The sequence below is a fragment of the Microcaecilia unicolor genome, chromosome 14 (genome assembly GCF_901765095.1).
Source record: "Microcaecilia unicolor chromosome 14, aMicUni1.1, whole genome shotgun sequence".
Lineage (NCBI taxonomy): Eukaryota > Metazoa > Chordata > Amphibia > Gymnophiona > Siphonopidae > Microcaecilia > Microcaecilia unicolor.
In genome coordinates, this window is record NC_044044.1 from 17,163,200 (window position 1) to 17,189,099 (window position 25,900).

Below are 25,900 nucleotides of genomic sequence, written 5' to 3' on the forward strand. Positions count from 1 at the left end.
GGTAGAAAGAGGACTTTGTATTGTTGAAAAGCTTGATACCTTTTATTTTAAAATGATTTCTTCCTTGTCACACTCTTTTGCTTGTCACCCCAGAGGAGCATGCTTCCATCCAGCATTATTAGTGGCCAATAGGATAAGCTCCCCTCCCACACCTGTTAGCAACACACCTGAGAAGCATAAGAGAATCTACATTCATGACAACCCACACCAATCCACCGCCTCTTCTTTCCGTCGTACACAAATCTGGGCTTAACCCATTTGAATTCAAGTGAAAGGATTCCAAACAACACTTTAAAAAAAAAAAAAAAGCAACAAAATCTATAAATCTTCCAGAAATCAGCATACCCTGCTTTCCTTTCTCACGCCTAGTTGATGCTAATGAGCAGTAAGGAAAGACTGTAGCAATTCCCACACATGGATTTATCTCTCCCTACCAGTTGCTATTCAGAGACAAGACCCCCCTAACCAAGCATCACCTTACCAACTAAAAGCATGGATCAGAATAAAAATGCATTGCATGTGTCTTTGATACAGAGGTAACCCCTTGGTTTCCCCATCCTCTATTCCTCCTCACCCCACCCCCACCTTCATTCTCAAACATTTTCAAGGCTTATAGATCAAATCAAGACCAGGCAATAATATGAAATTCCTAAGGGGAGGGAGGGAATGTGCAGCCAGGGCCTGAAGGGTTTTATTTTACTCCTGGGGAACCAAGGAGTTGAGAAAAGGGAGGGATTTTTTGGTGGGTGGACAGGCCCAGCAGCCTCCTCCATGGCTAAGAGAGTGGGTGGCAAAGAAGCATTTCAGTATCATGGCTAGAAGGGCCCATGGGTAGGGAGGGGGAGGGAGAGGAAGGCAAATTTGGTACCAGTGTCATAGCCAGCAACTGCTTGGGCCGGAAAGCCTCCATTCAACACCTTGGATACGGGGAGCGCTTGGGGCCCATGTCTTCAGCACCTTGGACAGCAGGTTGAAGGGTGAGGGGGCGGCCCGAGTTCAGCACCTTGGATAGCGCTTACAGTGACTGACCCAGGAGCAGGACGGAGGGCTGCGAGAAGCTGGGGGCTGGAGACACACACACAGAGACAGCAACCTCCTTACCTTGGTGGTCACGATGCAGAGACAGTCCATTGTCTGGCGTCTGGAACAAGTGACTGCCTCGCGGCTCTGTGGTACATCCGAAAAGCTCTACTGGAGTCCCTTTTCTGCCGGCCTTGCCCTTTCCCTACCCTTTCAATCCTGCTTGCCCCTCTTTTTCCCCCCTTTTTTTTTCAATCCAGCCCGAGAAGGTACAAAAATATGCAAATTTTTCCGTTTGTTATATTTTTAAAGGGAGGGGGAAAGGGAAAGAGCTGGTGAGGGATGATGAAAAGGAGGAGGAGTGGGGAAAAGGATGGAGACAGACTGTGAGTGTGAGATAGAAGTGAGGTGGGAGGGGGAAGAGAGAGAGAGAGCGAAAGAGAGCGAGAGAGGAATGGAGAGCAGATAAAAGAAAAGAGGAAAGGACAGTTCTCTCTCTAAGGCAGGGTATGAATGCTATGTGCATGCACTGAGAAAGCAAGACACACACACACACACTCACGCTCACACACACACACACGCGCGCGCACACACACACAGACTTACAAAAGGCTTTGGGTACAGGGGGAGGGATGTGACAGTGAGTGAGTAAGGAAGGGAAGGAGATGAGGGGGAGGAGAGCTTGGAAGAAGGAGGGGGTGGAGGAAGGAAGGAGGGAGAAAGGGGGTGGACAGAGCAACATCCCACGCCGATGATTCTCTCTCAGGATGCCAAGTCAAGGAGTGTGTTGTGGGGGGGGTGCCACCCCCCCCTAAAAGAAAATGCATAAAAGAAGGGGAAATCTTGGCTGCAAAACGTTTCGTTTTTACTGAAGAAGTGAGCAATTCATCAGCCTTGGAGGGGACACAAGGACCGGGAGGTCGGAGGTGCAGGTAGAAAGAAAAAGGCAACTAAAAGCAGGGAAATTGATACAATGGGGTAAATAAAAAGACTCGTAATTATTTTCTAATAATGTTAATGCAGTTAGAAGGAGAGGAAAGGTGGGTGGTTATTGCAGATACAAGAGCACTTAGGATAGGACAAGATCAGATTTCAGAACTAGAAGCACTGATACCCCCCCCCCCCACCCCTCTGTATATACAGCTTAGGAGGATGTGACAATATCATTAATATCATACCACCAACGACCCTCCAGCAGGCTAGAGTTACAGGTGTGCCCTCCCTAGGCAGACGTACTGCTGGAGCCAACCCAAGCTCCCCATCCCCTAACTCTTCGACTAAACCTATCCCCAACTCCCCACCAACAACTCTCCCCCCCCTCCCCCCCCGCGCACATCTAAACCCGGTAAGAAGCAGAAGCGGTGGAGCAGATGTTCTCTCGCTTTTATCACTTAGGGGAATCATTTGACTGGTGACTAATGTATTGCTTAATAGTTTTCACATCATTCCTCTCTTTAGGAATGTTCAGAGGATGCTGCAAATTCTGCAATTAAAAAGTGAAATGAAGGCACTCCAGACAGGACTGAAACCCGCCAGCAAGTGTGGTCACCTGGGAAGAAAGAGAGAAAGCCAGACCGAGAAAGAGGGGAAGGGGGAAGAGAGCCAAAGAAAGGAAAGGGAGAACAGACAGACAGAGAAAGAAGGAAGGAAACATGGTGCCAAGCAGTCGCTTAGGTTTTTCATTTTCTCGTGCTTTAAAACTCGGGTATCTGATATTTTGAGCATCCTAAGATAACTTTAGGAAGCTAATACACCTCAATAAGCTCTGTAGAGCTCCTTGCGATTTCTGTACTGAGATCCTTACTCCATGGCACTGCCAATACACCTCAATCCTGCCTTGCAGCACCCTCTGCTATTCCTGTACTTACACATACAAAGCTCTGCCAATGAACCTCAGTTCTACCCAGCAACATCCTAGGCTATTCCAGTACTGAAATGTCTCCCCACCTTGGTCAATCCCCCACCCCATTCCTCCTCTGAAACCTCCACTGTTATTTCAGTACTACTGAGCCACACCTACTCCCACAGATCTGCTAATGTACCTCAGTCCTGCTTTGTAGCACCCCCTGCTGTGACATACTCCCTTCCACGTAGACATACTATCTCTTCAAGTGCACCTCACTTCTGTCCTGCGACACCTCAAGGTATTGCAGTACTGAGACCTCCCAATACATAGCTTCGTCAAAGCATCTCAGTCCTATTCTGTGGCACCCTGTTATTCCAATACTGAGACCTCCCCATACACACGCACCCACAGACCCTGTCAATGAACTTCAACCTTGCCCTGCAACACTACGTTCTATTCCAGTACCCAGAGTCCTCTCCCACACACATACTCATACAGATCTGCTAATGTACCTCAGTCCTGCTTTGTAGCACCCCCTGCTGTGACATACTCCCTTCCACGTAGACATACTATCTCTTCAAGTGCACCTCACTTCTGTCCTGCGACACCTCAAGGTATTGCAGTACTGAGACCTCCCAATACATAGCTTCGTCAAAGCATCTCAGTCCTATTCTGTGGCACCCTGTTATTCCAATACTGAGACCTCCCCATACACACGCACCCACAGACCCTGTCAATGAACTTCAACCTTGCCCTGCAACACCACGTTCTATTCCAGTACCCAGAGTCCTCTCCCACACACATACTCATACAGATCTGCTAATGTACCTCAGTCCTGCTTTGTAGCACCCCCTGCTGTGACATACTCCCTTCCACGTAGACATACTATCTCTTCAAGTGCACCTCACTTCTGTCCTGCGACACCTCATAGTATTGCAGTACTGAGACCTCCCAATACACACGCACCCACAGACCCTGTCAATGAACTTCAACCTTGCCCTGCAACACCACGTTCTATTCCAGTACCCAGAGTCCTCTCCCACACACATACTCATACAGCTCTGCCAGTGTACCTCAGTCCTGCCTAGCAGCTCCCTCTATTTTTCTAATTCTGGGTCTTCTCCATAAAGACTCCTATTTGTGCCAAACTCTGAGCTGGCTTTATGCAAATAATGTAGCATGTACATATTAACCATCTGTATGTGTCTCATTGCATTTCATAATTCAAATGATTATATCAGCCATATTTGCCTAATGTGACCTGCTTTGCGATGGATAGCTGAATGCCGCTGGTCTGCCGCCGCCAACTCCAGGTCACCAGAGGCAGGTTGATAGGTCCTAGTTTTAGCCCAGCCCATTTCTGGGTCTTGAAATTCCACTTTCCAGATTTGGGGAATAGGGATCTGATGACCTGGGGCTCATTAACAGATCACTCTTTGGGGATAATTCTCTAAGGAGGGTCCCACAATTTAGGTACCAAGAAAGCGGGTACATTTATTTATTTATTTATTTATTGCATTTGTAGCCCACATTTTCCCACCTATTTGCAGGTTCAATGTGGCTTACATAGTACCGTAGAGGCATTCGCCAGTTCGGTAAAGAAACAAATACAGGTGGTATTATGGTTGAGTAAGGAACATATGTTTCAGTTACAATCGGAATAAGGAGAGGAAAGATTATTTCGTGTCTAGTACAAGCTTTGGTTATGTTGTGTTGCAGAGTGCAGGCATCTAAGTTGGGTCGGCGAGGTATGCCTTTTTGAACGGGTAGGTTTTCAATGATTTCCTGAATTTTAGGTGGTCATAGGTTGTCTTCAGAACTTTTGGCAGTGCGTTCCGTAATTGTGTGCTTGTATAGGAGAAGCTGGACGCATAGGTTGTTTTGTATTTAATGTTTTTGCAGTTTGGATAGTGGAGGTTTAGGAATGTTCGAGATGATCTGGCTATGTTTCTGAGTGGTAGGTCTCAGTCCTAAATGACCAGCATACTGGCATATAGTTGGGTATGTGTGAACATATAGACATAAATACCAATGCACTGCCTAAATGGAGGAGTGGCCTAGTGGTTAGAGCCTTTGGTTTTGACATCCAGAGGTGGCTGGTTCAAATCCCACCACTGCTCCTTGTGATCTTGGGTGGCGATAAGTGCCCCCCCCCCCCCAAAATGGCTGCACTTGCCACATGACCACTTCTTGAAAAAACAAAGACCCACCTCTTTAACATTGCTTTTGACTCGTAACCACTTGTATCCACTCGCCTCCATCTACCTTCCTCTCCTCTTTCCTCTACACATTAATTGATTTGTTTGCTTTATTTTTTGTCTATTAGATTGTAAGCTCTTTGAGCAGGGACTGTCTTTCTTCTATGTTTGTGCAGCGCTGCCTACGCCTTGTAGCACTATAGAAATGCTAAATAGTAGTAGTAGTTTTACCTGTTGTGGTAAAAGTGGGCCACGGCAGACGTCAAAAACACGAGCTGACGCCAGCACAGACCCCCTTTTGCTGCAGCTTCATAAAAGGGGCCCCCGTGTGTGCAACGTTAGGCTCGGTGCTGATTGTTGCGCACAATTTAATAAGATAAGCCAATTAGAGCCAATAATTGGCTTTTTAACAAGCCATTGGCACTAATTAGATTTAATTGGGTGTTACGTGCGTAAAGTTAGGTACATAATCTGCAGCTAAAATTTGCGAGCAGCCTGAAAAAGGAGGTGTGGAACGGGGATGATTATAGGCGTTTTAGGGCAGAATGGGGGTGTGGCTTTGAGCTACATGCATAATTAAGGGTGCTCCGCGTGTAAATTTAGGTGTGCGCATTTGCACCACATTTTTGGTGGTGCAAATGGTGGCGCCTAAATTTATGCATGACCATAATATTTAAGCATCCTATATAATAATTTGCACCTCCAACGTTCTACGTCTGGATGCCTGGGTTCGTAACATCCATAACCACTCATTGCCCCGCCCTCGCGTCAAAACGTAATGACGTCAGAGGGCGGAACAGTGAGAGGAAAGGGAAGCCAGCGCCAGCCAGCCAGAGAACATTTAGGTACAAATCGTGGGGAGGAGAGAATCGCAAGGGGAGGGCAGGGCAGAGGAGAATGGATGGACATGGATGGGATGGGAGGAAAGTAGAGGAGAGAATCGCGGGACATTGAGGGGAAGGAGGGAGGGCAGGGCAGAGGAGAATTGATGGACATGAATGGGAGGACAGTAGAGGAGAGAATCGCGGGACATCGAGGGGAGGGAGGAAGGGAAGGGGAGGGCAGGGCAGAGGAGAATTGATGGACATGGATGGGATGGGAGGACAGTAGAGGAGAGAATCGCAGGACATGGGTGGGAGGGCAGGGAAGAGGAGAATCGCTGGACATGGAGGGGAGGGCAGGGGAGAGAGAAAAAAAAAAAAGCTTACATGACAGCCTTCCTAGGGCTCGTTTCATTGTTGAGGAAATGGGCATGGTTCCACTAGTGATTCTATAAACCATCCTGAACTTTTTTATGTATTGAATCTACCCCAGTGTAAGTGAAGCAGGTATTTGCAGAATAATGCTTAGGCAATATGGGACCCTTTTACAGTTACGCACGTAACTCAACCCCCACTCCTCCAAACCACCTCGAAACATCCATGACCCTCTCACTTCCGCACCCCCTTTTTCAAGCAGCGCATAAATGTTAGGCACAGATCCCATGCCTAACTTGACACGCATAGTTCCCAATTAATTCCAATTAGTGTCAATAATTGTTAAAAAGCCAATTATTTGCACTAATTGGCTCATTATTCTATTAAATTGCGCACGCAACTCGGGGGGGGGTTGCGTCTAAATTTGCATGCACAATTTTTGTTGACTTTTATAGAGTCCTGGAAAAGTGGATTTTCCCCACTAATTTCTGGGAAACCGGTAGGGATGTGAGTTGGGAGGGGAGGATTTGCTGGTTCGGCTGCTCAGCCAGGAGGATGACAGACGCCGCACTCAGACCTGGCCAAAACAGAAAAATGTGAAAGGACATATTGTTTCCAAATGCCTTTTTCTCATAGAGCCAGAAAGCTGATTTTTGACATCTGGGGTTGATTAGTAAGAGTAAAGTGCAGACAGCATCCAACTAATGGTCCTTCAAGGACACAACTTTTATTGCTCACAATCTAGTACATAAGTACATAAGTAGTGCCATACTGGGAAAGACCAAAGGTCCATCTAGCCCAGCATCCTGTCACCGACAGTGGCCAATCCAGGTCAAGGGCACCTGGCACGCTCCCCAAACGTAAAAACATTCCAGACAAGTTATACCTAAAAATGCGGAATTTTTCCAAGTCCATTTAATAGCGGTCTATGGACTTGTCCTTTAGGAATCTATCTAACCCCTTTTTAAACTCCGTCAAGCTAACCGCCCGTACCACGTTCTCCGGCAACGAATTCCAGAGTCTAATTACACGTTGGGCAAGAAATAGGAGACCCAACATCACCATGCTTCAGTGATGTGCCTACAATAGGGGTCTGGAAAATCCAATTTGTTCTGGAGCTAGATAAATTTAAACATGGTTCACCCACCAATGCCAGAATTGTCGCCAGAAAGAGGACATTAATTCTTTGTCAAAACACTGCACTTACAGCCAGCATTTTCAGAACAAATTCGATTTTCTGGGCTCCTGACGTAGGCTCATTTCTGAAACACAGCTATATTGGGTCTCCTATTTATGGTTATGTATTTAGGTGGCCTTTTACAAAGGCACGGGAGACCTAACACGCGGGTAGCGTGCGGCCAAGCAACACTACCGCCGGGGTGGCATGTGCACCCGGCGGTAATTCTGAGTTTGGCACATGCCAAATCCCATGGTAGAAAATTTTCTACTGCAAGGGCATTACAGCAGTGCACCCATGTTGGCACGCGCTCCATGGTTACCACATGGGTAGCGCGTGAGCCCTTACCACTAGGTCAGTGGGTGGCGGTAAATAGGTGCACGCTAGTTTCAATATTAGTGCAGGCCCATTTCCCAGCCCATTAAAAACTACTACTACTACCTATCATCTCTAAAGCGCTACAAGACGTACGCAGTGCTGTACACTTGAACATGAAGAGATGGTCCCTGCTCGACAGAGCTTACAATCTAATTAGGACAGACAAACAGGACAAGTAAGGGATAAGGACAAAGAGTAGCAAGACTCCATGCAGAATCCCAAAGAGTAGCAAGATTCCAGAATCCCAAAGACTACTACTACTACTTATCATTTCTATAGCGCTACTAGACGTACGCAGCGCTGTACACTGGACATGAAGAGACAGTCCCTGCTCAACAGAGCTCACAATCTAATTAGGACACACAAACAGGACAAACAAGAGATAAGGGAATATTAAAGTGAGGATGATAAAATAAGAGTTCTGAACAAGTGAATAAAGTTCTTTCCTTGAAGGACCATTAAATGGTGTCTCCTTGAGTCCTCAACTCCAGTCGTCTCCAATTCTTCTTTTTTTTTTTTTTTTGCATGTTCCTGCGGAGGTTTGTTCTTCTGTGTTTCATCTTTGCAAAGAACATCCTCCTGCCCAGGGCTGAAATCTAATGCCTGAGAGAAGAGCCCCCCTTCCAACCCATTCCCACCCTCCTTAGAGCTTATCTTTGCACAACTCTGTGTTCCCAGCACTGGGTCACACAAAATGCGATTTGTGGTCAGCACAGTGCTCTGCTCCCTGTACTTGCAGACATAGACAGTAACATTGTTATTAAAGACTGTGTCACAATTTAACCATGTAACGCTACAGAAGATGTGACATGATTATTGTATAACATATTGTCATAGCTATGGAATGAATGTTCTTTCTAGTAAAGTCAGAATCAAGAGCAGGGGCATCCATCAGACTACAATCCTGGAGAGCTGCAAGCCACTCAAGTTTTTAGGATACCTTTAATGAATATGCATGAGATGTATGCGCATATAACGGAGACAATGCTTGCCAATATCTTATGAATATTCATTACTGCAATCTAATATTCTGAGTATCTCTTTTCCAATCTAGTTGCAAATTGTAATATATAACTATATAACACTTTCCAAAAATACTAGGACAAGGGGGCATGCGATGAAGCTGCAGTGTGGTAAATTTAAAACGAATCGGAGGAAAGTTTTCTTCACTTAACGTGTAGTTAAACTCTGGAATTCGCTGCCGGAAAAGATGGTTAAGGCGGTTAGCTTAGTGGACTTCAAAAAAGGGTTGGACGGCTTCCTGGAGGAAAAAGCCATAGAATGCTATTGAATGGACGAGGGGATAATACAGTATTTCTAGGATGGGCGGGACAAATTGCTTGTCCTTTTGGCCGCTGTCGGTGACAGGGTGCTGGGCTCGATGGACCCTTGGTCTGTCCCAGCATGGTGATGCTTCTCTACTTAACTAAATGTATAAAACTATATCTCCTTTATTGAAAATTTCAAGCCATAAAACTTTTTATAAAAGCACAAGGTTTACTTGCTTAACATTAATTCCACACTCACATTCATACATATAACTATCACCCTTTTACTATCGTCTTGACTATGTGAGCATCTAACATACATTAAATGTCCTACTACCTTCTCCCTCATTTCTAAGAAGATAGGCAAGACGGAGAAGTAGTAAGAAATCCTAAAGAGTGACAAGATTCCATGCAGAATCTCAAAGAGTAGCAACATTCCATGTAGAACCCCCCAAAACAGCAAGATTCTGGAATCCTAAAGAGTGACAAGATTCCATGCAGAATCTCAAAGAGTAGCAACATTCCATGTAGAACCCCCAAAAACAGCAAGATTCTGGAATCCTAAAGAGTGACAAGATTCCATGCAAGATTCGTAACCACTTGTAACCACTCGCTTCCACCTACCCTCCTCTCCTCCTTCCTGTACACATTAATTGATTTGATTACTTTATTTTTTGTCTATTAAGATTGTAAGCTCTTTGAGCAGAGACTGTCTTTCTTCTATGTTTGTGCAGCGCTGGGTACGCCTTGTAGCGCTATAAAAATGCGTAGTAGTAGTAGTAATCTCAAGGAGTAGCAACATTCCATGTAGAACCCCAAAGAACAGCAAGATTCTGGAATCCTAAAGAGTGACAAGATTCCATGCAGAATCTCAAAGAGTAGCAACATTCCATGTAGAACCCCAAAGAACAGCAAGATTCTGGAATCGTAAAGAGTGACAAGATTCCATGCAAGATTCGTAACCACTCGCCTCCACCTACCCTCCTCTTCTCCTTCCTGTACACATTAATTGATTTGATTTGCTTACTTTATTTTTTGTCTATTAGATTGTAAGCTCTTTGAGCAGGGACTGTCTTTCTTCTATGTTTGTGCAGCGCTGCGTACGCCTTGTAGCGCTATAAAAATGCTAAATAGTAGTAGTAGTAAATTTCATGCATGTTTGTTACTCACATAGGACAATAGTAAAAGGGTGATAGTGATATGTATGAATGTGAGTGTGGAATTAATGTTAAGCAAGTGAACCTTGTGCTTTTATCAAGTTTTATGGCTTGAAATTTTCAATACATAGTTATGTAGATAACAGTTTGGTAGTTACTTGGTATGTAATGAATACTCATTAGAGATATCCTGGAAACCTGACTAGTTAGCAGCCCTCAAGGAACGCATTTTAACAGCCCTGATCTAAAGTGAACCATGTACAAGACATCCCCTGTAACAGATTTTAGAGTAACAGAATATTCCGCAGATTGCTCCTCACAAGGCTGGGAGGAAGCTCAAACAGGTGGGAACTGAAAGCATGAGTGGGAAACAGATATTAGGAGACAGGACTGGAGTTTTAAAATTAGACCAATTAGGGCAGCCTGATGGCTCAGTGGCTCTGCTGCTGCTGCTCATTACTATGCAAGGAATACCTAGGTTTGATTCTTGGCTCTGATCTCCTACTCCCGGGTTATCTGGGGCTAAGGATGCCCCAGACGCAGCGATCACTGCCCTTAAGTGGGAGGTAGGGAATCCCAGTCATTGTACAACAGTGACACCTACAGCCCAGTTAGAGCAGTGGGCTTCCCTGGGTTATCTGGGGCTAAGGATGCCCCAGACGCAGCGATCACTGCCCTTAAGCGGGAGGTAGGGAATCCCAGTCATTGTACAACAGTGCCACCTACAGCCCAGTTAGAGCAGTGGGCTTCCCTGGGTTATCTGGGGCTAAGGATGCCCCAGACGCAGCGATCACTGCCCTTAAGCGGGAGGTAGGGAATCCCAGTCATTGTACAACAGTGACACCTACAGCCCAGTTAGAGCAGTGGGCTTCCCTGGGTTATCTGGGGCTAAGGATGCCCCAGACGCAGCGATCACTGCCCTTAAGCGGGAGGTAGGGAATCCCAGTCATTGTACAACAGTGACACCTACAGCCCAGTTAGAGCAGTGGGCTTCCCTGGGTTATCTGGGGCTAAGGATGCCCCAGACGCAGCGATCACTGCCCTTAAGCGGGAGGTAGGGAATCCCAGTCATTGTACAACAGTGACACCTACAGCCCAGTTAGAGCAGTGGGCTTCCCTGGGTTATCTGGGGCTAAGGATGCCCCAGACGCAGCGATCACTGCCCTTAAGCGGGAGGTAGGGAATCCCAGTCATTGTACAACAGTGACACCTACAGCCCAGTTAGAGCAGTGGGCTTCCCTGGGTTATCTGGGGCTAAGGATGCCCCAGACGCAGCGATCACTGCCCTTAAGCGGGAGGTAGGGCATCCTAGTCATTGTACAACAGTGACACCTACAGCCCAGTTAGAGCAGTGGGCTTCCCTGGGTTATCTGGGGCTAAGGATGCCCCAGACGCAGCGATCACTGCCCTTAAGCGGAAGGTAGGGAATCCCAGTCATTGTACAACAGTGACACCTACAGCCCAGTTAGAGCAGTGGGCTTCCCTGGGTTATCTGGGGCTAAGGATGCCCCAGACGCAGCAATCACTGCCCTTAAGCGGGAGGTAGGGAATCCCAGTCATTGTACAACAGTGACACCTACAGCCCAGTTAGAGCAGTGGGCTTCCCTGGGTTATCTGGGGCTAAGGATGCCCCAGATGCAGCGATCACTGCCCTTAAGCGGGAGGTAGGGAATCCCAGTCATTGTACAACAGTGACACCTACAGCCCAGTTAGAGCAGTGGACTTCCCTGGGTTATCTGGGGCTAAGGATGCCACAGACGCAGCAATCACTGCCCTTAAGCGGGAGGTAGGGCATCCCAGTCATTGTACAACAGTGACACCTACAGACCAGTTAGAGCAGTGGACTTCCCTGGGTTATCTGGGGCTAAGGATGCCCCAGACGCAGCGATCGCTGCCCTTAAGCGGGAGGTAGGGCATCCCAGTCATTGTACAACAGTGACACCTACAGCCCAGTTAGAGCAGTGGACTTCCCTGGGTTATCTGGGGCTAAGGATGCCACAGACGCAGCAATCACTGCCCTTAAGCGGGAGGTAGGGCATCCCAGTCATTGTACAACAGTGACACCTACAGACCAGTTAGAGCAGTGGACTTCCCTGGGTTATCTGGGGCTAAGGATGCCCCAGACGCAGCGATCACTGCCCTTAAGCGGGAGGTAGGGCATCCCAGTCATTGTACAACAGTGACACCTACAGACCAGTTAGAGCAGTGGGCTTTCCTGGGTTATCTGGGGCTAAGGATGCCCCAGACGCAGCGATCACTGCCCTTAAGCGGGAGGTAGGGAATCCCAGTCATTGTACAACAGTGACACCTACAGCCCAGTTAGAGCAGTGGGCTTCCCTGGGTTATCTGGGGCTAAGGATGCCCCAGATGCAGCGATCACTGCCCTTAAGCGGGAGGTAGGGAATCCCAGTCATTGTACAACAGTGACACCTCCCGGGTGCATTTTTACCTGCTGGGGGGTGCCGCGTGCCTGTCGGCTTCGCTCGTTCCATGCTCCTTCTGCCCCGGAACAGGAAGTAACCAATTCCGCAGCAGAGGGAGCACGGAACAAGCGGCGCCGACAGGCGCATGACACCCCCCCCAGCGGTGTGCACCCACCGCCCCCCCCCCCCCCTAGGAACACCACTGCCTCAGTGGCGTTAATGTCCAGAGGTGAGCCTTTTTCAAATGAAGGAAAATCTGGAAGGAGAGGGCATAGGATGAAGTTAAGAGGAAATAGGCTTAGGAGGAATCTAAGGAAATACTCTTTCACGGAAGGGGTGGTGGAAGCATGGAATGGCCTCCCGGTGGAGGTCGTGGAATTGAGGACTGTGTCAGAATTTAAGAAAGCATGAGACAGGCAAGTGGGAATCGGGATCCCTTAAGAAAAGGAGGAGTTAGTGGTTACTGAGGAAGAGCAGACTGGATGGGCCTTTTGGCCCTTATCTGCCGTCATGTTTCCGTTTCCCCCCTCCCCCATCCACTTCCCCTTTCCCATCCTGAATATGGGTAGAGAGGTAGGAAGAAAAAGCATAAAGATGGTGGGAGCCACCAAAGAGGTCACCATTGGCCCCCTGGGTTTGCATTGAAGAACACACAGTTAGGGGTTCATGATTGCAGGGTTCTGGATGAAGCCCTGATTCCCAGCTCCTAATCCAGGACTGTTGTTACATTGACTGTGATATGTAACATAGTAACATAGTAGATGACGGCAGAAAAAGACCTGCATGGTCCATCCAGTCTGCCCAACAAGATAAACTCATATGTGCTACTTTTGGGTTTAGCACCTCCTAATCATTTTGAAAAGTTGCCTTCTATGCGCACGGTTCACGCAATGACTGCAAATAGGGCTTTAAAAGCTCAAGACATGGGGGAAGGGGTTAAATATATCTTCGAGTTCGCGTAAAACGTGGATCCTGTGGGTAAATAAGGCCCTTTAGAGTTAAAATCTGCCCAGCACTATCCCTGCCTCCCACCACCGGCTCTGGCACAGACCGTATAAGTCTGCCCAGCACTATCTCCGCCGCCCAACCACCAGCCCCAGCACAGACCATATAAGTCTGCCCAGCACTATCCCCGCCTCCCAACCACCAGCCCCTCCTCCCACCACCGGCTCTGGCACAGACCGTATAAGTCTGCCCAGCACTATCCCCGCCTCCCGCCACCGGCTCTGCCACCCAATCTCGGCTAAGCTCCTTAGATTCCATTCCTTCTGAACAGGATTCCTTTATGTTTGTCCCACGCGTGTTTGAATTCCGTTACCGTTTTCATTTCCACCACCTCCCGCGGGACGGCATTCCAAGCATCCACTACTCTCTCCGTGAAAAAATACTTCCTGACATTTTTCTTGAGTCTGCCCCCCTTCAATCTCATTTCATGTCCTCTCGTTCTACCTCCTTCGCATCTCCAGAAAAGGTTCGTTCGGGAGTTGAGATTCAAAGGAACAGGGAAAAAAAAAAGATTCACAAAGGGTCAGAAAAGCGGGTACATAAAAGTGGGAAAAGATTACATCCCACAAATTACCTCTGCCATTTCAGAGCCTGCCCGCTTTGCATGTTTCTAGCATCTCCTCCATCTTTTCCAGCCACTGTTCATCCCAAACCCCATGCCCATATGTCCATCATGAATCAGCCAATATAAAACCACACCTAGCACTGGCCAAAAGATGGCAAAAAGACTAAACGTCTTATTTCAGGTCCTCAGGGGGCTCCCAGTGCACACTACCCACATGGCAGTGTGATCCCATTCCACTACTGGAAGTATCTCCCATCACAGTCCCTACTATTTAGCATTCCTATAGCGCTACAAGGCGTACGCAGCGCTGCACAAACATAGAAGAAAGACAGTCCCTGCTCAAAGAGCTTACAATCTAATAGACAAAAAATAAAGTAAGCAAATCAAATCAATTAATGTGTACAGGAAGGAGGAGAGGAGGGTAGGTGGAGGCGAGAGGTTACAAGTGGTTACGAGTCAAAAGCAATGTTAAAGAGGTGGGCTTTCAGTCTAGATTTAAAAGTGGCCAAGGATGGGGCAAGACGTAGGGGCTCAGGAAGTTTATTCCAGGCGTAGGGTGCAGCGAGACAGAAGGCGCAAAGTCTAGAGTTGGCAGTAGTGGAGAAGGGAACAGATAAGAAGGATTTATCCATGGAGCAGAGTGCACGGGAAGGGGTGTAGGGAAGGACGAGTGTGGGAGCAGCAGAGTGAGTACATTTATAGGTTAGTAGAAGAAGTTTGAACAGGATGCGAAAACGGATAGGGACCCAGTGAAGGCTCTTGAGGAGAGGGGTAGTATGAGTAAAGCGACCCTGGCGGAAGACGAGATGGGCAGCAGAGTTTTGAACCGACTGGAGAGGGGAGAGGTGACTAAGTGGGAGGCCAGCAAGAAGCAGATTGGTCGGAGGCTCATCTCAACTTTCCACTGGCATCTTCAGAAGGTGGAGCCAGGTTTAATCTGTTAATCTCTAGCTGCAAACTGTGCATTTAAGGATTTCTCAGGGAGCCTGGAGGACAGCTACATGCTAGGTAAAGGGGTTAGTGACAGATAGCAAAGTTTTCCCAACAAGTACAGCACAAGATGTCAAAATCTGCAACACTCATCTTGTCCAACAGTGGAAGATTTATTTATTTAGAAACTTTATGACTCAATATTGAACCGCCATAGTTCGTGGTTTGTTTGTTTTTTTAATGCTTGTGGCAATGGTTAAAACAATCCAGATACTTAGCGCCGTTTTCCGGATAGTGGGCAGCGCTGAATATCTGGAAAGAGTGGTGACATTATCCAGATAGTGCAGGAGTGGACAATCACTGTCCTTGAGGGTACAACCCAACTGAGTTTGCAAGATTTCCACAACGAATATGCATGAGATTGATTTGCAAATATGATAGAAGCAGTAAATGCATATCCGTTGTGAAAATCTTGACAACCCGATTGGGTTGTGGCCCTCAAGGACCTCCATGGGATAGCGATATGTTCAGTCCAAAGGCTGCCCTAAACTGTCTGAATAGCTTATCTGGAACATGGACTGAATCTCACTGCTGTCTGGATAACTCCAGGCGCCACCCATGCTAAACTCTGGCACTATGCAATAGAGCAGGGTGATCACTGGTCACTAATGATCTTCAGCAGCACCATCTGGATAGCAGGTGCTGCAACCCAGAAACGTGCTTTTTTAACTATTGACCTGATTAATTTTATTGTATCTTAAAGAGTAGTAAATGGCTTTTGGGGACAGCCATCTTGGCAGATTATGGAAATGGCAAACAGTGAGAGGATCCAAAAGATGCTCAAACATCACCAGTTTCACTGGGCTAGCCACATTGTCTGGATAAATCGCGGGAGGATTGTGAAAAATTACAAGCGGACCTTACGAGACTGGGAGACTGGGCGTCTAAATGGCAGATGACGTTTAATATGAGCAACTGCAAAGTGATGCATGTGGGAAAGAGGAACCCAAATTATAGCTACGTCATGCAACGTTCCACGTTAGGAGTCACGGACCAAGAAAGGGATCTAGGTGTCGTCGTTGATGATACCTTGAAACCTTCTGCTCAGTGTGCTGCTGCGGCTAAGAAAGCAAATAGAATGTTAGGTATTATTAGGAATGGAATGGAAAACAAAAATGAGGATGTTATAATGCCTTTGTATCGCTCCATGGTGCGACCGCACCTCGCATATTGTGTTCAATTCTGGTCGCCGCATCTCAAAAAAGATAGAGTGGAATTAGAAAAGGTGCAGAGAAGGGCGACGAAAATGATAAAGGGGATGGAACGACTTCCCTATGAGGAAAGGCTAAAGCGGCTAGGGCTCTTCAGCTTGGAGAAAAGGCGGCTGAGGGGAGATATGATAGAGGTCTATAAAATAATGAGTGGAGTGGAACGGGTAGATGTGAAGCATCTGTTCACGCTTTCCAAAAATACTAGGACTAGGGGTCATGCAATGAAGCTACAATGTAGTAAATTTAAAACGAGTCGGAGAAACCTTTTCTTCACTCAACCTGTAATTAAACTCTGGAATTCGTTGCCAGAGAATGTGGTGAAGGCGGTTAGCTTAGCGGAGTTTAAAAAAGGTTTGGCTCAAGGCAAGTTACATTAAGGTACAGTATATATTTTATTACCCTTGGAAGGCTTACAATACGAAGTCTGTACCTGAGGCAAGGAGGGTTAAATGATTTGCCCAAGATCACAAGGAGCCACAGTGAGGTCTGAATAGGGCTTCCATAATTCTCCAACCATTAGGCTACTACTCCACTCCAACAGAAACTCCTGAGGGGAGAGAGGAGGGAAAAGCAGGGACAATAACCACAGATCGAGGAGCTGCTGAGACAGCAGAGAAGGGCAGAGAGGGGAAAAGCAAAGAAGAGTTCAGGCACAGCTGCGGGGGTGGAGGCGGGGAGAGAGAGAGGGGGGCAGTTAGGGAAAAGCAGGGGCAATAGCCAGAGACACGTCGGGAACTTCTGAGGAAGAGAGAGGGACAGGAAAGGGAAAACCAGGACAACGATCACAGATACTAAAACAGCTGCAGAGGATACTCATATCTATGCCAGCGTCAGACAGAAAACTCTATCCTCTCTTTGAAGAAAGGACAATCTACATGTCCCTCCTCCTCCCGCAGGGACAATTTGTGCAGCCCTACAAAAGTAAACTACAACTCCCAGCATGCCGCGAGGGCCAAAGAAGGACGTAGTATCCGGAACTGATGCGCGTGCGCAGCCCGAGACCTGGGCGTATGGTATTTACCTCCTTGGCATGGTGTATACATGCTACGTGTCTTTCTCAGAGTCCAATCACCTCCCCCCGTCCCCGTGGGCGTGACTTCCAAGACAGGTGGAAGTCACGCCCACGGAGGTAATTGGAGTTGGAGAAAGCCACATGCGATCAGAAACGCGTAGGAGGGGCAGCAGAGAGAGAGAGCAAGCTACCCGCTGAGAGGATGCAGAGTGCCCGGCTGACCCCTGCTCTCTGCCAGCAGCTCCTGCGCCTCACCGGCCGGGGGTAAGTAGGAGGGGACCTGCCAGGCTGATTGCATGCCTTTTGCTGTTATTCTGCATGTTGAACTTGGACACAGTATGGGGAGTACTTGCGTGCTCCATAGAGCTTGCACTCTACTCAGTTTAAGCTTACTGTAAGTATTTAGCATTCAAAACAAAGTGCTTTACAATAGAACGAAATAGAGGGCTTAAAGCTAAAAGTCAGACTAGAAAGAGGACAAGAATGCAGCTATTCCAGGACTTACCCAAGGGTATATAGGAACCAGTTCTGTGGGAGCTTGAGCACCCCCAGTATTGGAGCAAACTCCTGGACTGTGTCCAGGGAGGGGTTTCTGTTGGGTTTACTACTACTTAACATTTCTAAAGCGCTACTAGGGTTACGCAGCGCTGTACAAATTTAACTCCTAATCACTTCCCTGGCTTGCGATCAGGTACCGCATCCGGTTCAAGCTTAAAGAGGGCTTAAAGCTAAAAGTCAGACTAGAAAGAGGACAAGAATGCAGCTATTCCAGGACTTACCCAAGGGTATATAGGAACCAGTTCTGTGGGAGCTTGAGCACCCCCAGTATTGGAGCAAACTCCTGGACTGTGTCCAGGGAGGGGTTTCTGTTGGGTTTACTACTACTTAACATTTCTAAAGCGCTACTAGGGTTACGCAGCGCTGTACAAATTTAACTCCTAATCACTTCCCTGGCTTGCGATCAGGTACCGCATCCGGTTCAAGCTTAAAGAGGGCTTAAAGCTAAAAGTCAGACTAGAAAGAGGACAAGAATGCAGCTATTCCAGGACTTACCCAAGGGTATATAGGAACCAGTTCTGTGGGAGCTTGAGCACCCCCAGTATTGGAGCAAACTCCTGGACTGTGTCCAGGGAGGGGTTTCTGTTGGGTTTACTACTACTTAACATTTCTAAAGCGCTACTAGGGTTACGCAGCGCTGTACAAATTTAACTCCTAATCACTTCCCTGGCTTGCGATCAGGTACCGCATCCGGTTCAAGCTTAAAGAGGGCTTAAAGCTAAAAGTCAGACTAGAAAGAGGACAAGAATGCAGCTATTCCAGGACTTACCCAAGGGTATATAGGAACCAGTTCTGTGGGAGCTTGAGCACCCCCAGTATTGGAGCAAACTCCTGGACTGTGTCCAGGGAGGGGTTTCTGTTGGGTTTACTACTACTTAACATTTCTAAAGCGCTACTAGGGTTACGCAGCGCTGTACAAATTTAACTCCTAATCACTTCCCTGGCTTGCGATCAGGTACCGCATCCGGTTCAAGCTTAAAGAGGGCTTAAAGCTAAAAGTCAGACTAGAAAGAGGACAAGAATGCAGCTATTCCAGGACTTACCCAGGGGTATATAGGAACCAGTTCTGTGGGAGCTTGAGCACCCCCAGTATTGGAGCAAACTCCTGGACTGTGTCCAGGGAGGGGTTTCTCTTGGGTTTACTACTACTTAACATTTCTAAAGCGCTACTAGGGTTACACAGCGCTGTACAAATTTAACTCCTAATCACTTCCCTGGCTTGCGATCAGGTACCGCATCCGGTTCAAGCTTAAAGAGGGCTTAAAGCTAAAAGTCAGACTAGAAAGAGGACAAGAATGCAGCTATTCCAGGACTTACCCAAGGGTATATAGGAACCAGTTCTGTGGGAGCTTGAGCACCCCCAGTATTGGAGCAAACTCCTGGACTGTGTCCAGGGAGGGGTTTCTCTTGGGTTTACTACTACTTAACATTTCTAAAGCGCTACTAGGGTTACGCAGCGCTGTACAAATTTAACTCCTAATCACTTCCCTGGCTTGCGATCAGGTACCGCATCCGGTTCAAGCTTAAAGAGGGCTTAAAGCTAAAAGTCAGACTAGAAAGAGGACAAGAATGCAGCTATTCCAGGACTTACCCAAGGGTATATAGGAACCAGTTCTGTGGGAGCTTGAGCACCCCCAGTATTGGAGCAAACTCCTGGACTGTGTCCAGGGAGGGGTTTCTCTTGGGTTTACTACTACTTAACATTTCTAAAGCGCTACTAGGGTTTCGCAGCGCTGTACAAATTTAACTCCTAATCACTTCCCTGGCTTGCGATCAGGTACCGCATCCGGTTCAAGCTTAAAGAGGGCTTAAAGCTAAAAGTCAGACTAGAAAGAGGAAAAGAATGCAGCTATTCCAGGACATACGCTAGGGTCTAGGAACCAGCTCCGTGGCTGATTTGAGCACCCCCCCCCCCCCAATATTGAACAAACTCCTTGATTGTGTCCAGGGAGGGGGTTCCATTGGGTTTAGCACCTCCTAATCATTTTGAAAAGTTGCCTTCTATGCGCACGGTTCACGCAATGACTGCAAATAGGGCTTTAAAAGCTCAAGACATGGGGGAAGGGGTTAAATATATCTTCGAGTTCGCGTAAAACGTGGATCCTGTGGGTAAATAAGGCCCTTTAGAGTTAAAATCGGACAAATTAAATTTAGGACGGGTTAATCAGTGCAGTGGTAATTAAAATCGAGTCTCCTTGCTCTGAGGATGGAGGTAAATCAACAATTTAAACCCCTTAGAGCACAGCAGGGGAGGCTTAGCCTGTCCAAGCCTCTTATACCGGGCGCCTATGGGTGCTCATGACAACCAAAAGGAAACTGCTCTGTACTGGAGGTTGGGCTGGCCTGACTCAAATCTGAGGGAAATACCGATGATCCTGGTGTCATGTCATCAGTATAGGCGTCATTGAGGTCCAGAGAATAGTCGGTCCCCATTGCCAGCAGCAGTATAAGATCCTGGCTACTGTGACCTTTTGTACATTGTTGAGGGCTCTGAGGTCCAAAATGTATTGTTTGTTTGTAAGCCACATTGAACTTGACTCTATTGTGGGCTAATGTGGGATATAAATATCATAAATTAATAAATAAAATGGTACCGCCTCATTCCCAAAAAGAAAAGGAGGTATCTTCACTTGGACCTGCTACCTTTCTGTACGATAAGACCTCCTGGATCTTGAGTCTTCGCAGCTGTGTGGTCTTAGACATCACAGAACAGATTAAACACTTCTTAACATTGCGGTCTACTCCTAGCCAAGCCTGTCAGGGAAAATGGAATTAGCTGAACTGAAGGAAAGAGATATTTTTTAGAGGATGGCAGACTGCCAGATGGTGCAGGGATGCTGTTGACAACGTTGGAGGGAAGACCAACATTAAAAGAGAAAAACCTGCATTCCCGAGGTTTCACGAGAGAACCTCAGGATCTCTGAATTCAGCTGAGTCCATCCTATTTGAGCCGCAGAAGGAAAAAGACTGAGAGGACCTCATGCAACTATTGGGCATTGTGAGACCTCGGGCAAGGTTGCTGGGGTGGCCCCGGGAATAACTCAGCCAGACAAGGTGTATAAAGGTGAAAATTAAATGTTTAGTGACCTGGTACCTCACAGGCCAGGAATATCAGATTCAGTGGTTTCTCTGGATTAGTTAACTGTCTTGAGTAGGTCTCTGGCTAGCAGGTCAAGCAATCTGTGGCTGGTGGGGCTGCCCTGCACTGCCCCCAAACATAGCCTGTGAACTCGGGTCTTCTCAGAGGTCACTCAGCAAACAACATTGGCTTACCTCATCCACAGCAGCTAAACACTTTTAGTTAAAGGCATAAACTGGAGCTTCAGTTCTTCCTTCTCTGGGCCTCCTTAGCCTAGCCCTGTCTTTTAAATTCCCAGTTATTGATTCCATCCCTCCTGGCTCACTTCCTCCTGGGGCAGGATCTGTTCTGTTAAGGTGGCCCAGGCTAGTTAGAGAGGGACTTTCTTAAGGGTGAGGGACAGTGTTCTATAAACCTCCTCACAGGCATATATAGGAATCCACATGTGCTCACTAGACAAGAGATGTACTTCAATGCTAGGGAACTTCCCATCCTCGCTATTGAATGACATTACTTACAAATGCAACTTATAAAATATATACTGCTTATCTGTAGAGAAAATTAAGTTGCTTACCTGTAACTGGTGTTCTCCATGGACTACAGGACAACTCAAGTTGCATATACCTTGGAATTATTGGGTCTCCGGTTTTTTTATTGCTTTTAATTATGATATGACTGAAAGGACCTCATTTGACATAGGTGGGTGTCTTTCCTGCTTTCACAAGGAGTGGACCACCATTACTGCAGACCAGTGGGTCCTCATTATCATTCTCCATGGCTACAAGCTACAATTTTCAAAGCCACTCGCAGATGTTTTTATGCTGTTCCCTTGCAGCAGCTGTGCAAAGAGTTGGACAGTTCTAACTACCTTTAGCCTCTTTAAGGTGACTGGGGGCCATTCAGCCCTTTCCTGTGGCAGAAAGGGACACAGGTTGATATTCCATCTATTTTATCATCCCAAAGAAAGAAGACTCTTTTCGCCCAGTTCTGGATCTCGGAGGCATGAGCAAGTCTCTCGGAGTACTTCACTTCCGCATGGAGACTCTTCGTTATGTCATAGTCTCGGGCCAGCCAGGCGAGAAGTTGTGTTGGTGGTGTTGGCAGCTTTTCTTCGCTGGCAAGGGATACAGGTATATCCTTACCTGGACAATTGACTAGTTTGGGCGCCTTCTTATCAAGAGAGCCTTCGCAGTACACACAGAGGCATATTTTCAAAGCACTTAACCTTCCAAACTTCCATAGGTTTTTCTGCGTTGGGTTGGGTGTTGAATTACAGCAAGAGTCATCTCAACCCCACCAAGACCCTGGAGTTTCTGGGAGGGTGCTTCATTACCCAGGTGGGGAAAGTTTTCCTGCCTCAACATCGTAAGCTCAAACAGCAAATTCTCAGGCTTCTTTCTCTTCCCTGCCCACAGACGTGGGATTATGCTCAGGTTCTCAGAGAGTCAAGGAGAAAGGGTGGAGAGGAAGAAATGAACGAAGACAAAGGGGGCCAAAATAGACAAAAGAGCGGCATAATCGAACGGGGTGCCCAAGTTTTCCTGAGGTCGTCCTCGCAGGACGTCCCCACGAAGGGGCGGGGAAACCCATATTATCAAAACAAGATGGGTGTCCATCTTTCGTTTTGATAATACAGTCGGGGAAGCCCAAATCTCAACATTTAGGTCGACCTTAGAGATGGTTGACCTAAATGTTGAGATGGTCATCCCCGGTTTTCGGTGATAATGGAAACCGAGGACGCCCATCTCAAAAACGACCAAATCCAACTCATTTGGTCATGGGAGGAGCCAGCATTCGTAGTGCACTGGTCCCCCTGACGTGCCAGGGCACCCTAGGAGGCACTGCAGTTGACTAACTGATGCACTAACTGAACGGAAAAAGCCCTTACCTTACCGATCCCTTAGTAATTCGGAAAGGAACGGGCATGCATGAAGGAAATCGCATGCAAATGAGCTGCTCGCTGTTAGCTCATTTGCACACGATTTCCTTTCTAAGGAGGGGAAGCCAGTGCAGAGCAGCCAAGCTTTATGCGTGGCTGCTCTGCGCATGCCAAAGACGGCTTCATAGATGCAGACAGGCTGCGTATATAATAGCCGCCTACAACCTTAAGAAAACACAAGTCCAAGTATGGGTGAAGGACGTCCAAGTCCACATGTTCGGCGTCTTCACTATGCCTCCATCCCTGCAATGGGCAGTTGAGGATGTCCAAAATGTGGATGTTTCTGTGAGAAGAACATCCATGCCTTTGCTATGCCTCCGACACCCCCTTTATTTGGATTTTGGATTATAAGTAGCAGCAGTGGGATTTGAACCAGCAGTGGGATTTGAACCTCTGGATTGCAAGACCAGTGCTCTAACCACTAGGCTACTCCTCCACTCCCTTGAAATTTGGCTGTCACTGTGGGGGGGGGGGGGGGGGGCAATTCAGGACATCCAAAATGTTTGAAAGAAGGACGTCCATGCCTTTGCTATGCCTCCGCTGACACCCCCCCCCCCCCCCCCAGGGACCTGCATACTGCTGCAATGGACCTGAGTATGATATTTGAGCCTAGCAAAAAAAAATTTAAGTTGTTTTTCCCAGGGTGCGAGGGGGTTAGTCACCACTGGGGGAGTCAGGGGAGGTCATCCCCGATTCCCTCCGGTGGTCATCTGGTCAGTTCGAGCACCTTTTTGAGGCTTGTTCGTAAGAAAAAATGGACCAAGTAGTCGGCCAAGTGCTCGTCAGGGACACCCTTGTTTTTTCCATTATCGCTCGAGGACACACATCTGTTAGGCACGCCCCAGTCCTGCCTTCGCTAGGCCTCAGACACGCCCCCGGGAACTTTGGTCGTCCCCGCGACAGGAAGCAGTTGGGGATGCCCAAAATCGGCTTTCGATTATGCCGATTTGGGCGGCCCTGAGAGAAGGACGCCCATCTCCCGATTTGTGTCGAAAGATGGGCGCCCTTCTCTTTCGAAAATAAGCCTGAAAGGTACTCAAGGATATACCTCAGCCCTGACCATCCCAGGCTAACTATCAGCCAATAGGGAAATCCCTGACCATGTAGGAAAGAACTGGTTTCTGTCTGAGGCCTCTTTCCTTATCAGATGGGAAGGAATGTGAGGAATTTGGCTATTCTCTGACTTAGCTCATAATGCAGTTTACTAATATTAGCTAAAATAATGTAATATATAGGACTATAATGCCATGCCTAGGCAGCTGCCTGGGCACCAGCTAAACTAAGTTACTGGAGTAGTAACATTACAAAGTAGGATACATGTGTATAGCTATATGTGCAGGTCAAAAACAGGTAATTTGGTATTACTTAGGCGATCGCCTAACTTCCACATAGTTTGATTTTTTTTTTTTTTTTGCGGTTCCCATCAGTAGCACTATAGAAATGATAAGTAGTAGTAGTTCATGATAAGGAATACATTCTTTATGCCTGTGAAAGCTTGACGTTTCATCTGTGGCCCCAGGTAGCCCCAGTTTCTCCCGAATGGGAAACGCAGAACTCCTCCAACCCCAGTTCAGACAGGTTAAAAGACAGTGTTCAAACAATTGTTTCCCTGGCCTGGAGAGGTCTGGTCCAGATGAAGCAGACAGATCAGAGGTCTAGTGTTACTTCCAAGCAGTGGCATAGCTACATGGGGCCACGGGGGCCTGGGCCCCCGTAGATTTGGCCCTGGCCCCCCCATGCCGATGACCCTCTCAACCCCCCCCCTCCCGCCGCCAACCCTCCCCTGCTGTCGCTGTCGGCTACCTTTGCTGGCGGGGGACCCCAACCCCCGCCAGCCAAGGTCCTCCTCTTCCGGCGCAAGGCTTCGTTCTGTTTCTGTGAGTCTGACATCGCAAGGCTTTGTTCTGTTTCTGTGCGTGCAGGATGTCAGACTCACAGAAACAGAACGAAGCCTTGCGACGTCAGACTCAAAGAAACAGAACGAAGCCTTGCAGATCAGCCAGCAACGCGGCCGCCGGCTGATCTACAAGGCTTCGTTCTGTTTCTTTGAGTCTGACATCCTGCACGTGCAGGACGTCAGACTCGCAGAAACAGAACAAAGCCTTGCGGCGGAAGAAGAGGACCTCGGCTGGCGGGGGTTGGGGTCCCCCGCCAGCAAAGGTAGCCGATGGCGGGGGAGGGTTGGTGGCGGATGAGGGGGATTGAGAGGGTCGTAGGCGGAAGGGGGGGTCAAAGTTGGTGGTGGTGGCGGGGGGGGGGGGTCAAAATGGCGAGGGGGGGGCAGCGGCACCGGGGGGGGGGCTAAAATGTGCCCCCTCATCTCAGGCTCTGGACCCCCCCCTCCCGCCGAAGTCTGACTACGCACCTGCCTCCAAGGCATCAGTGGACATTTAGGAGCAGATATTCGAAAGGATTTACGCAGTAGACACCAGAGTTCCCTCTAAAATGTGCCGGAGTTTGCTTCTTGTATTTTATTTATTTAATAGCCGTTGAGCCCGTAAAAACGGGCTAGTAAAGGAAGGGGAGGGGGTTTGAAAGCCCCCCCCCCCCCGGAGTCCCCTCCGCCACCCCTCCACCCGGGCCGGGTACCTGGTTTCACTATTCAAACCGCCGGAACGCAGCACACAGCTCATCTAAGCTGCCGTCAGCCTTCCTTCTTCTCTGCGTGTGTTCCGCCCTCGTGTGACGTAACATCGGCGAGGACGGGACAAAGGCAGGTAAGGAAGGCCAACGGCAGCTCAGATGAGTTGTGTGCTGCGTTCCGGCGGTTTGAATAATGAAACCAGGTACCCGGGCCGGGTGGAGGGTGGGTGGCGGCGGCGACTCCGGGTGGGTGGGGGGAGCGGTAGCGGCAACCCTAGGGGGGGGAGCGGTGGCG

At 48.0% G+C, this 25,900-nt stretch overlaps 1 protein-coding gene across 4 annotated transcripts in view; it reads left to right on the top strand.

The window, feature by feature from the left end:
* Window positions 1-17,589: 17,589 nt before the first annotated feature.
* The window catches only part of ACADVL (acyl-CoA dehydrogenase very long chain), an 80,537-nt gene continuing 72,226 nt past the window's right edge, over window positions 17,590-25,900 (top strand). For 2 of the 4 annotated variants that reach the window (XM_030187360.1, XM_030187362.1), the window contains exon 1: window positions 17,724-17,840. In XM_030187360.1, the coding sequence (XP_030043220.1) occupies window positions 17,743-17,840 (98 nt within the window). In that variant the 5' untranslated portion in view covers window positions 17,724-17,742. The other 2 variants (XM_030187361.1, XM_030187359.1) reach the window with 2 other exon arrangements.